Source organism: Numenius arquata, chromosome 6 (genome assembly GCF_964106895.1).
Source record: "Numenius arquata chromosome 6, bNumArq3.hap1.1, whole genome shotgun sequence".
NCBI lineage: Eukaryota > Metazoa > Chordata > Aves > Charadriiformes > Scolopacidae > Numenius > Numenius arquata.
Window position 1 is genome coordinate 11,775,587 of NC_133581.1, and position 15,183 is coordinate 11,790,769.

The following is a 15,183-nucleotide window of genomic DNA, read 5'->3' on the forward strand; positions in this document are numbered from 1 at the left end:
CTCTCTCTATTCTGCCCTTACAAACCTGCAAGATGGGGACAAATAAATGTCTAGGCTCAATGGGTCTACCTCAACTCAGGTGTAACTCCATTAAATTCTACTACGCTGTTCTCATTTGTTAGATGTTGCTGGGCCTGATAGTCCTGACATTTAAAACAGTGTCTGCTGGAGCTGAAATGAATGTAGGTTGGTGTAACAGTGGTACAAAAAGAGAATTTTAGCCCTGCATTCGTTGCAAAGTTAATGTATTTCCATTCCTGCTTCACTGAGCCGATTTTTATGAAACTGTTTATTAAACTTGGCTCAGTGGGTGTCAGAAATACAAAGAAACACTAAAATCAGTGTCCTCAAACTCATTCATCTCTGAGTATGAAATACAAACCCTTACCCCAATATTTTGTTCAAAGCCATTTGCTTACTTCATTCAAAACACTGAAAACAGGACCACTGGCCCAACAGCAGATGCTTATGGGCATCTTGATACACACCAAGCCCAACCTGCAGCAACAACCACAATTCACAGAGCTGCTGTTTTACTCATTAACTGCTTCATTGGAAGGGAAACCATCTTCATCTTCAATTTTCTACTCTTCATCTTTGATTTTCTCTTCCTTCCTCTTTGTGGTGCCTTGATATTAGGGGATTCTTTATCCACTTCCCCGCAAGCACTATTAAACATTTCCACATGCTTTGTTATTACATAGAAACACAAATGCTTCGAAGCATCTTCCTTATGACATCCCAGAGACACCGGGCTGGGGACACAGACCCGATAACTCCCACCTGTCACAGGACAAGCCCTCGCATCGCTCTGGGGCAAGGGGAGGGAAACAACAACGAACCAACCAACCAAAAAAACACCAACCCCCAAACCACCTGGCTGCAATTTGGGATGAGGCTGCTCCAGGACAAGGGGCTGCCGCTGGATCCCTCGCCTCCCCCTTGGCTTGGCCCCGCTACCGGCTGCGGGGAGGGCGCGATAGGGCCCGCCGCAGCTCCCCGAGCCGCCCCGGGGGCGGCCCCCGCCTAGGGCCGGCTTCGCCGGGGCCGAGCGGAGGGAAGCCGCCGCCGGGAGGAGCCCGGGCGGGGAGGGAGAACGGAGGGGAGCCGAGGAACTGCCTCGATGGGCTTGAAAAATCACTGCAGCAGCAGCGGCGGCGGCGGGCAAGGGGGGAGATGCAGTCCCGGGGCTGCGCTTGCCACGCCGCTCCCCCGGTCGGCTCCGGCAGCGTCCGGCCCCCCCTTTACCCCCGCCCCCGGCTCCAAACTTTTTCCACCGCCCTCTCCCCCGCCTCGCCCTCCCCGGGGTGTGAGGGAGCCCCGGGCTCAGCGGTGAGCCGCCGGAGCGGGCAGGCTGCCGGCGCCGGAGCATCCCGGGGAGGGGGGGAGCCAGCGGGGCGGGCGGGGAGGGAGGCGGGCAGGGCCGGGGGTGGAGGCACGCCTCCCCGCTGAGAGAGCCGGGACTTGCAGGGCGCTGGGTTTTCCCGACCACCCTTTCCCCTCCCCACCCGCCCATCTCCCTGCCTCCCTCCCCCCCTTCCTCCTTCCCTCCCTCCCCTCCAGAATTAAAGTTGGGACAGTCGCGCTCCGGGGATGGGTGCGAGCCAACGCCTCTGCTGCCGGCTCGCTCTGCTCCCTCCCCAGGTCGCCCGGAGCCCGCTCCCCCGCCCGCCCGCCCAGGAGGGATGCTGCTCCGGGAGCTGCTGGGGCTGCTCCGCTGCTGCTGGCCCTCCCTGCTGCTGCACTGTGCCCTCCACCCGCTCTGGGGCTCCGTCCAGGTAGGGCCGCCCGAGCCTGTCCGGAGCTGCGCCGCTCCCGCACGCCGGCGTGCGGGGAGCGGGGCGCGGCGGGGCGGGGGGCGGCAGGTAGTGGGGACACCCGCCCTCCCCCGGCCGGCACCCCCGGCGGTGCGGGGAGGGGACCGATGCAAGGAGGGGGTGGCGGGGCGGGGGTCGAGGAGGGAGAGCTGTTGCTCTCCTCGGAGCCGTGTCCCCCCCACCTCCATCCTTATCGACTGCTGCGGGACGGAGCGTGTGAGGGATGGGCGGCCGGCTCCCAGCCCCCCCGGCAGAGCCGAACTCGATGTGGTCTCTCTAAGGAAGGTGTAGACTTTCTTCGGCGCGCCGGCAGCCGGAGGGGTTTTGAGCTCGTCTTGCTGTAGGTGGCAAGATGCGCTGAAGAAGCAATGCGCGGAGCGAAGCTCCGGCAGTCTAATTTTGGTCATGTTTTGCCGTGGGTTTTCGATGTTGATTGCGAATTGAAGATTCTCCGGTTAAAGGGCTGAATCAGCTTTTGCCAACTCCGACACTGTGATGTAGCGTGACCTTGATTGTAATGTGGGGTGACCAGTGAGATGGACCGGGAGAAAGGAGTGTACAGTGAGGGAGAGCACCCATCCAGTTCAGAGAATCAGAATGGCAGCAAAGCTCAACTCAAATGCGTCACTTTGGTATTTTAAAGTTTATTTATAATATATGTATTCAGAGGAGTGATTGATGAGCCAGCCAAGTGCTATTCAAGAACAGAACGATTACAGTTTCTTTCTTGGAGAAAACACAGTGGAGACTCCACGTCTTTTACTCCCTGTTCTAAACTTAGTGACTCCCAAGAGATTAAAGAGAGATGTTTGTTTTAACATCTTGTCTCTTGCCGGGAATGACAAAGAGGATTTGTGCTCCTTACAGATTAAAATGAACAGAAATACAAGAAAACCAACCTCCTTTAAACCAATGCCCCTGTCATAAAAATCTCTGCCAGCACTACCTTCCTGCTGTCCTGCTCAAGTATTCAGGTAGTTAAGCTTAAGTTAAAACTGTAACTGCATTTTTAAGGGAAGCACCATTGTGTAAAAAGAGATGCCTTCTGCAACTTCTCTCCTGCAATCAGTCAGTCAAACAAGCAGACAAAAAAAAAAAACTTGCATAAACATCTTTCTGGCAAACTACTCAGATGATCTAAGACAATCTTTCAGAAATAATTACGTTTATAAGAACTGAAACAGGCTCTGAGAAATGCAAAAGCCAAGGGACCTAGCTTTTCCTTGCAATAATTTGGAAGTTTTTTTGTCCCATTCATCAACTGTACTTGTGCTATTGCTTGCTGTTCTGTGAAAGGGCAATCTGCTTACTACTCAAGTTTTTTTCCAGGTCTCCCAAAACTGGGATGTATCTAAGGTTCCCATCAGCAGTTACGAATGGGAATGGCAGGTGTGGAGCACTCACCAGCATGTCGGCCCTCCCGTGATCAAAACTCGCATCTTTGAATCCCTTCCGTGACTCCCTTCCCCATGTTAAGCCATAATCCTTGCTTTTATCTTCAAAGTCTCGCAAGCCATACTCTCCTTGACTAATTCAGTAATGTCCCATCATGTTACTCCCCTGCCCCTGTTCTATCTATAGCAGCCATTGTGTTTTCTCACCTCTCTTCTCCCAGCCCCTCTTCACCCATTTGTCTGTGTGATGACTTATGTGTGGCATAGCCTTCCCTCCCACATCTTTGCATTCCCTCCTCAGGCCCTGCCTTGAGGCACTTAAGAGAATCAATCAGTCAGATGCTAATCAGAGGAGAAGCATTTATCTTATTAAAAAAAAAAAAAAAACAAACAACAAACCAACCAAAACAAAACTCACAATCTTTTCTTATTAGTGTCATAGCCAGCACTGTGACAAGAAGGAAGGGACGATTCTGTCTGAGGCTTTTGACATAATTAAAAAAAAGAGCAGTAAGCGTCATGATAAATAGCAGGGTCACATTTTTTCTGGTTTCGTAAACATGGATCTGGATTAACTCTGATGTGAATTATGCAGAGCCATCCTGGGATTTACGCAGCGGTGTTGAGATCTCATCTCTCTAGACTGCTTCCAAGAGACAAAGCTCTTGCCACATCAGCAGGCTTTTAGAGGTCTCTGTGCCTTTTCAGTCAACTGCACTTTTCTTTTCAAGCTTTCCTCCTTTTACCTGATTCAAAAAGTCACAAGAGGGCCACCCTCCGGGGCCTGTATTAATCCTCTTTTTTCCCATCCTGCTCTGTACAAGCATGCTCATGGACTGCTGCAAGCCCATGGGACTCTACTGAAATACTAAACAGCTCTGACCACAGGCAGATTTATTCTTCCACTCTATGCAAAGCAGGACTAGGACCACTGTTTCTGAAGGAAACCTTGGATTAAAAAGAAATATGTCACAGGCACGAATGTCAACAGACAGACTGCAAAAGGAAACTACCAGTTACCACTTTCTGTTTGCTTTTCCCTGCGCGTTTGTGGATCAGATTTTTATTTTCACAAATATATTAAGACATTGGTCCTTTTTGCAAAGCATGTTCATATCAAATGCACAAGTCCATAAAGTCAACTCTATGTATTTACAGAGCAGGGCAAAAAATGCGTCAAGCTTGAAGTCCAGGCAAAGTGTATGTCCGAACTGGCCAACTGCTGAGTGTGTTAAGAAAGTCTCCTGCCAAACAAGCAGCCAAGTTTCAGACAGGCCCAGGAGACAGCATTCATGGCACTTCCAGCACCTGGTGGAATGGCTGGAAGGTGCAGAAGTAACAACTAGCGAGCAAGCCCTGTGTGGTCCATCTCCAGAGAACCCTTGCCAGGGCAACCTCTGTGTTACGAGCTGCTTGGCAGCCTGGTGCAGGTCTGGTTAGTCATTATCTGCAAAGTGCTTCCAAAACCTTTCTGGGGCCATGGTAGGATCTAGTAGAACAAACAAGCGGTGAAGTTTGAGGCTGGACTCTAATTAGCAGACCTGGCCAGAGAAAGATTAGGCTCTTTCAACATGCCTTTTTTCTCCTGCCATCTCCTGTAAAGGCAGCTTACCTTGAATTGCAGACAGTAAGAAAGAAACATGGAGTAATTTATTTCATCATCCTCTGCCAGAACAAGATTGTTCCCTAAAGCATATTTTCTAGTGATTTGTTGTGCTTACCTTTAGAAGACACAAGTAATAGCCTTCATTCCTTTCACAAGAAGACTAATAGACATCAACAGTGGGATTTTTTTTTTTCTTGAAAAGAGGCCAAATGTCTTTTCTTTTTTTCTTAATTCTATCTTGCTACTGTAAGTTAATCTTCTTGCAGCAGTCCTTGACTATTTCCCTCCTCCTTGAGGCCCTCAACCTTGATTCGGGTCTTTCCTTTTCCTACCAGATTTCAGCTAACTTATGATATCTTTATTATTTTAAACTAGCCTTCTAAGATGATGCCCTGGCAAGGTAATCTGTGTTCCTACAGGTGTCTCCTAACAACCAGACATTTACTGTGTGACAAGAGGAGGGAAACAAATAGGTGATAAAGCCCATGCTTTTAATTATCAGTTCCTTCCCAACCATCTAAAAATGATTGTGGGAAATTTTGGTAAAGGTTCAGACTAAGGTATTGAGACACAAAACATTTTTTTTTTTTTTTTTTTTTTTTTTCAGAAAGACTATTTTAAAAGCACATGGGAGCAGGGAGTGGATGGGCATGTATAGGGTTAATCTTGTCTGCAAAGTAATTGAGAAAAATATCCACTGGTTTCTGAGGACACTCTATTACCAGCCTAAGGTAGGAGAGCCTCCAGGGATTTAAAAGCAGTCAATAGTTCTAAAAAAAGACAGAGCAAGCCTTTGGTTCTGGTTGATATTAAGTTAGAGCAATAAGTCAGTGTAACTTCTCTGTACCAGCACCATCTTCAGACTTATATACACAAAGCTGCTTCTGGTCTGCAAATGAAGCTGGCTCCAAGTCTGCTCAATGTTATTCTTTCCTGTCTGTATCCTCTCCCATTGCACTGGCTCCTGCGAGACTGTAGCGAGCCACAGGATTCACCAACTGGGGAACCAGGTAGGGGACAGCAATTGTAGCTAGGAGTTAGTAGTTGCTTCCTAATCAGCTGCCAGGGTCAGTGGTGAGGTGTTACCCACCTCTGCCAGCACAGTAGGTGCTGTCACACCAGTACAACTGGGAGGTTCCCCAGGTGTGCCACTGCCACCGCTCTTCCTACAGGGCTCCTCTGGGGACAGTCCCTAACACCCCAACCTGGTATGTGAACAGCGTTGGAAGAGCTGAAGCAGCACGGAGAATATTCTGCTGCCTGCGATCACTTACTTTAAAAATAAATAAGCCTGCTTAGCAGACAGATTTATTACCAGCCATGAGGGATTATGAAGCCGAGTCACTTTGATTCATTAGCGCATTCAGAGAGTTTGTGTAAGTTCCTGGAAGCTGTCTGGGATGGTCTTTAACCATCCTCTTACTGTTACCTGATGGTGAAGGGGAAAGTTGGAAAGCACTTGTGCTGAATTTGTTTTTCCCTATGTTTGGTAATAGAATTTGACAAGCTGTTTAAAGAACTGTCTTCTGACTTGTGCTGTGCTAAACCATCCTTAGAACCCAGCTACATGTAGCCTCTTCTATTCTTTCCTCCCTCTCTATAATATTTAATCAACAAAGTCCTACCTCCATTGCCCTGAGCCCAGAATAACGCATCTTTCTGCGTTTAGAAACCTCCTATGCATGTGAGCGTGTCCTTTGTGCAGTGATACTGCTTTAATTAGCCACGTCTCTCTTTTTGGCCAGAAATACATGAAAGGACTGTGTGCAGCTTACCTGCAGCCAAGAGGCTGCACAGCACCCTCGGTGCCCAGCTGTGGGTGGTGGGAGAGGCTCGCTGGCTAGGCTGTGGGCTGGGGGAGAGGGTTGAAAGGGGAGAGGAGACAGAATGTGTGGCTGGAGCTGGTAGGGGACAGGAGGCAAAGCTGGGGCAGGAGAGAGAAGGGGGGAGAAGACAACCCTCGGTGACCCTGAGGATACGCAAGGAGGCAGAAGCCGCCTGCCTAGAACAGGTCAGAAAGCATGACATGAGACATCCTCTTTGTAATGACCAACATGTCATGGAAAATAGCTAATTAAAGAAGATGATGTTAGGCAAAATCTATTAGGAAAATAACGCACCCAAGACCAAACTGTACAAGGCAGCAGTTGCATGCGAGCATAATTGTTCTTAGCTTCAACAAGACACAAGTCTGTTCCAGGTGGTCTCCTAATTCTACATTCTTGTTAGATAACATGCTTATTCCTCTTTTAGGCTTTTTGTCCTTAAAATTGTATCCAGTATTTTCCATCTAAGTATCAGTCCATTCAAAAAGAGCTGGCTTAGATACCTCTGAAACTAACACCTCTCAGAAGCTCCTGTGATGTTCAGCCAATTTCCTTTTCATTGAGGAGTCACTTCATTTCTTAGCATTAGATTAGGAATTTTACTGAACGTTCTGTAAATCCCTAGTCATGTAAATATTACTGATGATAAGAAAAATATGCTGTTGATGAATGGTCCTTGTCCTGACCCAATCAAGCTATTGAATATATTGTATACCTACCAACACTGGCTAAATCATTGTCCATGGCCAAGCGATGCCTACACTTGGGTTCTGCAATGCCTCATCTTTAGCTTTATTACTAGCTGACACTGCCTATTATAGAGGCTACAAGTCACAGTTTGTGGCATTTCCATTTTGACCGTGTCATTGCTGTGGTCCGCAGATGAGTAAAATGTGGGCTCCCTCTCCCCTTGGTGGGAAGTGAAACGCTCTGTGAAATGCTCTCTGAACATCAAAGCAAGGCTGGCAAAGCAGAGGAGAGATCTCCTCTGGCTTTCAGTTCTGCTATAAGGAAAGTGTACATAATCCTGACCCTAACTGTCTTGTAATTTTTATTAGCTCTCTTTGGCTTGCAGCAATGACCCTGTGAATAATGCATGCTGCTAGATGGCTTTCCTAAGGAAAGAAGGCTTACGCAATCATATTGTCTGCCACTACCCGCTGCCTTCTTACCCCATAATAACTCAGAAACCAGCTGGCCAATTTGGCAGAGGGAAAGAGGTCATGAAGATATTCTGTTAAGTAAAAAAATAAAAAATGGGGACCATGTAAGGAAGAGGCCTTGGTGAGGAACATGAGCTCAGTTCTCACTGCAGGTCCGAGGTGCTGCTCCAGTACTGAAGTCCAAGAAATGCATTCATGGAAAATCAGTTTTCACTGTTTCTGCTGCTCATGTAATGACTTGTTTCTTCACAGATCACTCAGGGTGAGCCCCAGAAGTCATGCTCCAAGCCTGTAGCAGAGAAAGTCACAGAGAGCTGCCAGGAAATTTGCCAGTGCAGGCCACCTCCACCCTTACCACCGCCTCCTCCACCTCCACCGCCCCCGAGGTTGCTAGTGGTGCCGAGTAAGTAGCCGCTGGTACGGTTGTGGTGCGCTGAGGGAGGTCAAAGCGATGGGGATGCCTGGACAGACAGAAGGATAAAGGATGTGGGAGAGGGCACAGCTAGCTCGTTTGTCAATTTCCACTTAGTAAATGGAGGAAAAAGTGTTCTCAGTAGAGATGGAGATCTGTTTTCTGATCAATTAATAATGCTTGGATTTTGGAGGAAAGCCAGAGAAATTCCCTCCTTTCATTGTATTATACATGATCCCCTAGCTTTAAATGGCTCCCTAATGCCCTAGCTCTGGAAATGCTTTCCTACACCGATGTGGCACTGTGAGTTACACGATCTCCTGTTTCACCAGGTATGGCAGCTTGGAGGTCTGGGTGCTCCAAGACAAATTAATTTATAAGCAGGCAAAAATTCAAACACCCTGCCTAGACCATCCTGCAGGATTGGCGGTCTTCAAGACGCTGGAGCTCTACTGGTCTACCATAGCATTGAGTCAAGTTCACTGGTTTTAAATTGCTTCCAGCTGTAACAGAGGCATGTCAGGAGGCAATAGCAAGTCAGCACTTTTCCCACTAATGCACATAGAGGCTAAGACTCCTCTATTTCTCTTCATGCAAATCAGTGCTCTAAGTTTTAGCCAGCCCATCTGAGCTCCTCTTCATTTCCAGCTGTGCATCCCCATGTCCAGCACACCTTGTGCCTGCAGTTCCTGCTGACTGGCTCTGCCAGCTTCCTTCCGCACCAGTATTCCTCTGATCCCCAACACACAGATCCTTTCCAGGGAGCGATAGCTGTGCCGGTGGTCCCTGGGGAGGCAGTCTTCCCCCGGCAGTGGGATGGGCTGGGTGCAGGGACATGGGCTGGACCCTGCGCAGACACTTTTAAGTCCCAGGGATTTGGTATCCCAGCAAATATCCTTAACGCTTCTATATTTTCGCAAATTTGTCTCTCCCTAAAAGGCTGCCTATTAATTCTTCTCCCTGCTTAGATAAACTCCCCTGAGAACAGTGTTGCAAAGTATATCTATTATCCTTCTCAGCGCTTCCCCCAAGGGAAAAGAAATCATTAGGTTGCATCATTTGACTGTTTGCCTTTATCAGCACCATCCCCAGATGTGCAGAAGACATGAAGAAGGCTTCTGCACAGCTTCTAGCCAGGCAGAATTTTTCAGTGTGTTCACTGCCAGGAGTGTGCTTTGTATTTGTGCCACACTGCAGAAATTTAAGGCAAAGGCAGGAAAAAAACAGAGTGAAACACTTGGGAAAAGAAGGACAAAGCTTGGAAAGGTTTTTAATAGCAGGAAAAATATCTTTCAATGATCAGGAAAACATCATGGACAGTGATATTGAAAATTCCCTTGATATTTGTCTCACAATCAGAAAATAAAGTACTTTGCCACTCTGTTTTCTTGTACCTGGGGTACCCTGTTGCCCTGAGGGAGCTGCTCTTACCCACAGGAGACATGGCAGAGCAGTGTCAGCACAAGAACCAGCCCTGCTGCTCAGACACCAGGAGGAGGGCACCACTGCCAGGCTGCTTCCCGTCAGGCAGCTGGTCTGAGTGCCTGGATTTGTCTCTTGTGAAGTGGGATGGAAATCAGATCGGAAAAAAATAAGTCAGTCACACATTGCAAAAATAGGAAAAAGAAATCGAATGGGCCTGTGACTGGGATAGCCTGATGGGTGCTCAGGCTGGATTGCCAGATGCTAACCCAGTTCTAAAAATGAGCTATATAAATCCAGATGGCTAATATTTAAACAAGTCATTTCATTTCAAATGCAATAAAAAAGTAGATTACACACTCCTTTCACTAGTAAGTTTTAGAGTAGCAATCAAGTGCCTCATCTTGAAAGATGCTTTCATTATTATCAGCTGTCTAGGCACTGTGATTTAGCCCATGTGTGCAGCAATCCCCATTCTTGTGAGAATGAATAAGCCTCCTGGTTAAATATTGATGTTGTAGACACTGCTTTTAAACAGCATTCAGAGGGGAGGGCAGTAAAGGGACAAGACCAGCTATTATTAAGTGGTTGATCCTAGACTTGGACTTTGCACTTTTTAAGTGATAAAAGTTAAGTACTGGAAAGACCTCTGCAAAAAAGCAGCAGCCCAGGAGCTGCAAGATTTTTACCTTTACAAGGTACAGCATCTGCGTCATGAGCACTTTGTAAAGATGCTGGCATTGCTCTCAGAGCTTTGTGAGCTACAAAAGGCTGCAGCCTGCGAGGCAGTTGTCCTTAAAAGCTCTTTTTGCAATCAAACTGGACGTTGTTGGAGGTTTAGATCATCTCTACATCCTTCTGAAACAGCTACTGTGGTTTGGGCCTGATGATTAAAGCCCATAGATACAAAATTCCTGTCCATCCACTTACTACAGACACTGACAGCTCAGTTATCTGCTAAAAGAGGCCATGCGGTGTTCTTTGACATGTCCTGTCTGGTCTCCAGCTGTTGCTTTCAAAAAGCAGGGGACCCTCTTTCTGTCCTCTCTATCAGTCCCACCTGAATGTTTTGCAAATGCTACCTAGGGGTAGGGATGGCACTGTGTTTGTGAGCAGCTGAAATACTCCTGAAAGGCTTTTATTGTGCTTGAGGACAACTGAGGACTTTCAGGAACAGTTACAGTACATTTAGTGTCTCTTTAGATATTTTAATATTGACAGGTTGATCCAACGACAAATCTTAGCTCTGCTTCCTGCAGATAGATTTATACAAAATCTGTTAAATGTTGTGAATTCCAGGATTCATGCATAATAATTGGTAAATGTTGTGTTCATTCTGAGGGACAGTAAACTAATTCCCTCCACAGAAAATGAGTAGAATCACACACAATTTAGCAGTCAGTCTAAATACACGAGTGGTGGTAGAAATACCAACTTTCCAGGCTTTAGGAGACACGTCACTACTATTGTCGTATATTTACAAGAAGAATGTGTGAGGAGGCATATCATTCATTCAAAAACACGAATATGGGAAATTAAATTAGGTCATGTGGCCCATATATTTCCAAATATGGACCACAGAATTATGGACTCGAGAATTCAGAGAATGGCTCTGCTGCCAGAACTCCAGCCCCCAGGGAAGAAAACATAGACTGCTTTTGTCCTCCTTCAGCCATGATCCCGGGCCTCCTTTTCCCATGTTTCTAACTCCTTCACAGAGACCACTGGCATTTCTGATGTCCTTTCCAATCCCTGGTCTTGCCTCCATTGCATCCGCTCTGCAGCTGTCATGGGACATTCCCTCATGGCAGCACATCCATGTGCCGCCTCCTCACTAAGCAGAGGACTCCTGGTGTGCTCCAGTGAATCTGTCAGCTTTACAGTGTCTAAATGAAGGCTAGGATCAGCCATGCTGGTCCCTGTGGATGCTGGTTCTCTCAATATAGCTAGTTCAGCCCCTTCTCTTTCTGTGAAGTGGGACATGTGGGGCATTTCAGTTTTGAGTTTCCTGAGCTTCATTCCAGATGCAGTTTGTTGGTGTCCCACTGAGATACTGCTGTCTTGTTCTGTAGAGATGTGTACCTTACTGAAAGTCTTCAAGTGGGACTCCAGCCTGTTTTAGAAGTAACTAGGATGGCGAGGACTGTGTGACAAAGTGGTGGGGACTGTCAAGAGACATGATCGCTGAGCCGATTGGGGTTCCTCCAGACGGTCTGGCATATTGGTGTTTCTGCAGTCTCTCCTTATACAAGCAGCAGCCTGCTCTTTAACCCGTGCCTATAAAACTGTTTGTTGATGAAGTGAAGGGAAAGCTCATGAGGCTCTGAGGGGCCTAAGGCCAACTAAGCTTAGTTGCTGACAACAAAGAAAGGAGGAATTTTCAGAGAAATAGGGTGTGTTCCCCAGATGTGGCTGTAATGACCTGAAGGAGATAGAAATGCTCAGAACCTGGCCTTTAATTAACTCTTTCTGTTTTAACCCCCATCTGATTTCCTCCTTGTCTCTGGATTTCAGCCAGGACTAAGGCAAAGTGGATGGAGTACTTGTTTAGGCAGCATTTCTAACCCAGCTTCACATACCCACGAGATTAAGCTAGTTCAAATGATGTCAAGCCTTCAAAATCTAAAATACTGCTGTTGTCAGCCCTTAAACACTCTGTGAGCACACAGGTTTCTCCAGGGGTGTTGCAAAGAAGAAAGGACTTTCTTTGGAAGTAGAAGCTAGGCTTTCAAAAGAGGGAAGGGTTAAAGCTCGAGATATACTGCAGTCAGTATCAGTTTTAACCTGTGTAAGATTTGAGGAAAAAACGGTTTCAGAAGTGACTTCTTCAAAATCGTACAAGGTTTTCGAAAAGCTGTTCAGCCTGAGCTCCTCACTTGCTGGTTAGCAACATTTTTTGTCTCTGCTCTAACCATCTCCCACGTTGGGTGAGGAGTCCATGGTACTGCCATTCCCTGTCTGGATGATGGAATTGTCCAGTCAAACAATGCTTCAGTCAAAATTTAGAGGAGGAAACTTAAATAAAAGTTTTTATCTGAGACCATTACAAGCTGTACTAGTACAGGTGCATCTTGAGTACGTGAACCAACCTCTGACTCATTGGACACTTGCACGTAGGTACACAGTGAGGTCTTACAGCTCCTGACCTCAGTGAAAATTTGCTCTGAGCTATCAGTTGAGATAAAGCACAATCAAGTCAGTGTAAAGCCAAAGTGAATGACATCACTGCAGAGGACTCTAATCTCCAGGCTGTAATTGTACGATTTTGTTTTTCAAGGTGAAATCTTTTCCTTTATCTTTGGAGATAGTGCATCTAATTAACTAATTATTTGGGCTAGTGAAAATGCCAAAATAGAAATGACCAACTGCAGGAAGGGTGCAACTTTTTGGCAACTATATGAGCACAAATGTACAGCTTAATTTCAGAAAGTGTGCAGGGTCCCTTCAGTGCAAGTAGGAAAGCTAAGGACATTTGGATCTTTTAGGCTGAGCCTCATGCTGAGCACTGTCTCCACATGGCCATTCAAGCAGGAGGGCTGGTCCTGATGCTCACCACCGCTTCTTGTATTACATGGGTACAGACGGTGATGTGCTTGCCTACACATGATGTGCCTACACAATGCCAAAATGACTTTTGTCCTGGCCAGAGGTCTGTGATTGTCCCCCAGGACCTGAAGGGAGGTTGTGATTGCAAACTGAATTAAAACCCTCCTGGATGCCACCTGGAGGCCGGGAGGTTTTAAAACATGAGGTGCCAAAGAATTTGCTGCAGGCAGTCTGGTGTAGCTGCTGCAGTTGACCTCTCAGAGAGCTCTGAAGTTAAGTTTCCCTTTGGGTAGGCCTTTTGTCCTGTGAGTGCTTTGTAGCTTTCCAAACAGCCACTGCAAATGCAGTTCTGACCATAAGGGCTCAGCTGGCAGGACCTTTACCTACCGCTCTTCTGCCAGAAGGACCAGTTCTGAGTAGTTTTGAGATATTTGGGGACACTTGATTAACTTTTACCAAGTGCTGCTGCCCAAAGGAATAATAGGGGGAAGATGTTTTCCTCCATATTTCATACGACATAGCAACTACCAAAACCAAACACTAATGGAAGAGAACTACAGTAGCACCAAAATGGCAGGAGTCACATCATCTCCTACGCCAAGACATTTATGGTAATGACAGCTACTGTGAGAGAATATTGTTTTACCACAAGTCTGGTCTAGACAGTGATTTTTTTAAATGCAAGCAGAATGCTGAAACAGGGAAGTCCTTTCAGTTTTGGTAACGCAGCTGTCATACTGTGAATTACAGTCTTCTGTGAGAGCATTGTTTATAATTTACAAAGCAAAACCAAAATTCAGTTCTTGTCTTCTCCGACATAGACTTTCAGTTTTCTTGGGGATTGTGACTCTAAGAACTGGCAGAAATTTTGAGGCTTTCAAATCTAAATTGAAATCCAGCCCTGCAGCCAGGAGTCATGGATGATGGCACATGCAGAGTCCAATCCAGGTCCCCATCGTGTTGTTTTCACATCACAGACACTACCTTCTCTGTTAGCACAGTGAACCAAATCATTAAGCATCTAGAATGAGATTTAGGCAGAATTCACCCACCTAAATCGCAAATGCAATGATTAGATTTCCTGCGTCAAACTGCAGGCGCCTCTGATTTTTTCACTAAAGACATAAAGACTTCAAAATTGTGATTTTTTTTTTTTGCATTTAGCACAGTTATTTCTGGTGTAGAAATAAAAGTTACAAGTCCTCACCTTCCAGTCAAAATGAGAAAATTATTTAGGGTGAGGAGATTTCTTAAGCAGCAATCAAAGATGAAGTTTGAAATAGTTTGGGCATCTGGGGTGTTATATTAAGTCTAAAGAGCTGGATTAGTGACTGGAAAGCAGGTAAAGACTGGAAAGGTTCATGCTAATACTTTCATGATAGGATGCTGCTGTCATTCATACACCTAACATCTCCTCATACCGGACTGTTGTAAACTCCCTGTCTATCTTTGTAAAACAGTGGTTAGATCAGACCGACAGTCATAGCTTCTATTGCTTTCCCAATTGGAGTTTTTCACCACAATAAATTCTGAAATGTTTTGTCAAGTCTAATTTTTATTTAGGCAAGTGATGAATCTTCCCCCTGCTTTGGGACCTTGCAGATTCGTTTTGAATTTTTCATGCAGTAATAAATCCATATTATGGAAAAATCCACTCTCTTGAAAATGCACTCGTTCATACATTTTGAAGTATTTAAAAGTAAGAGCCTCAGGCCAGATTTTGCAGTGCAGGAATCAGTGGGAGTTCTATTATCTATAGATTAAAAGCATTGTCTAATTTTGAAAAAAAGAAGCATCCAGTATTAAACTGATTCTGCAGTAGAACAGTCCTTTCTACTCTGAGATGCACACTCCCAACAGCTTGATTATTTTTATTTTTTTCTTAAGCAAAAGGAGTTGGCTAAACTGAAGACATTAATTCCGTGTGTGGATGGCAGTCCATTTGTACATGCCTACCATTTCACTGATTAAGAAGGTAACAAATCTTCAGTGAAGTT

General features: G+C 46.1%; 1 protein-coding gene across 1 annotated transcript in view; it reads left to right on the top strand.

Annotated features, from left to right (window-relative positions):
- The first annotated feature begins 1,685 nt into the window (after positions 1–1,685).
- PRIMA1 (proline rich membrane anchor 1) overlaps positions 1,686–15,183 on the top strand; it is a 48,473-nt gene continuing 34,975 nt past the window's right edge. Inside the window, exons 1-2 of the mRNA XM_074149784.1 lie at positions 1,686–1,778; positions 8,059–8,209. Of these exons, the coding sequence (XP_074005885.1) occupies positions 1,686–1,778; positions 8,059–8,209 (244 nt within the window). The remainder of the gene's footprint in view (positions 1,779–8,058; positions 8,210–15,183) is intronic.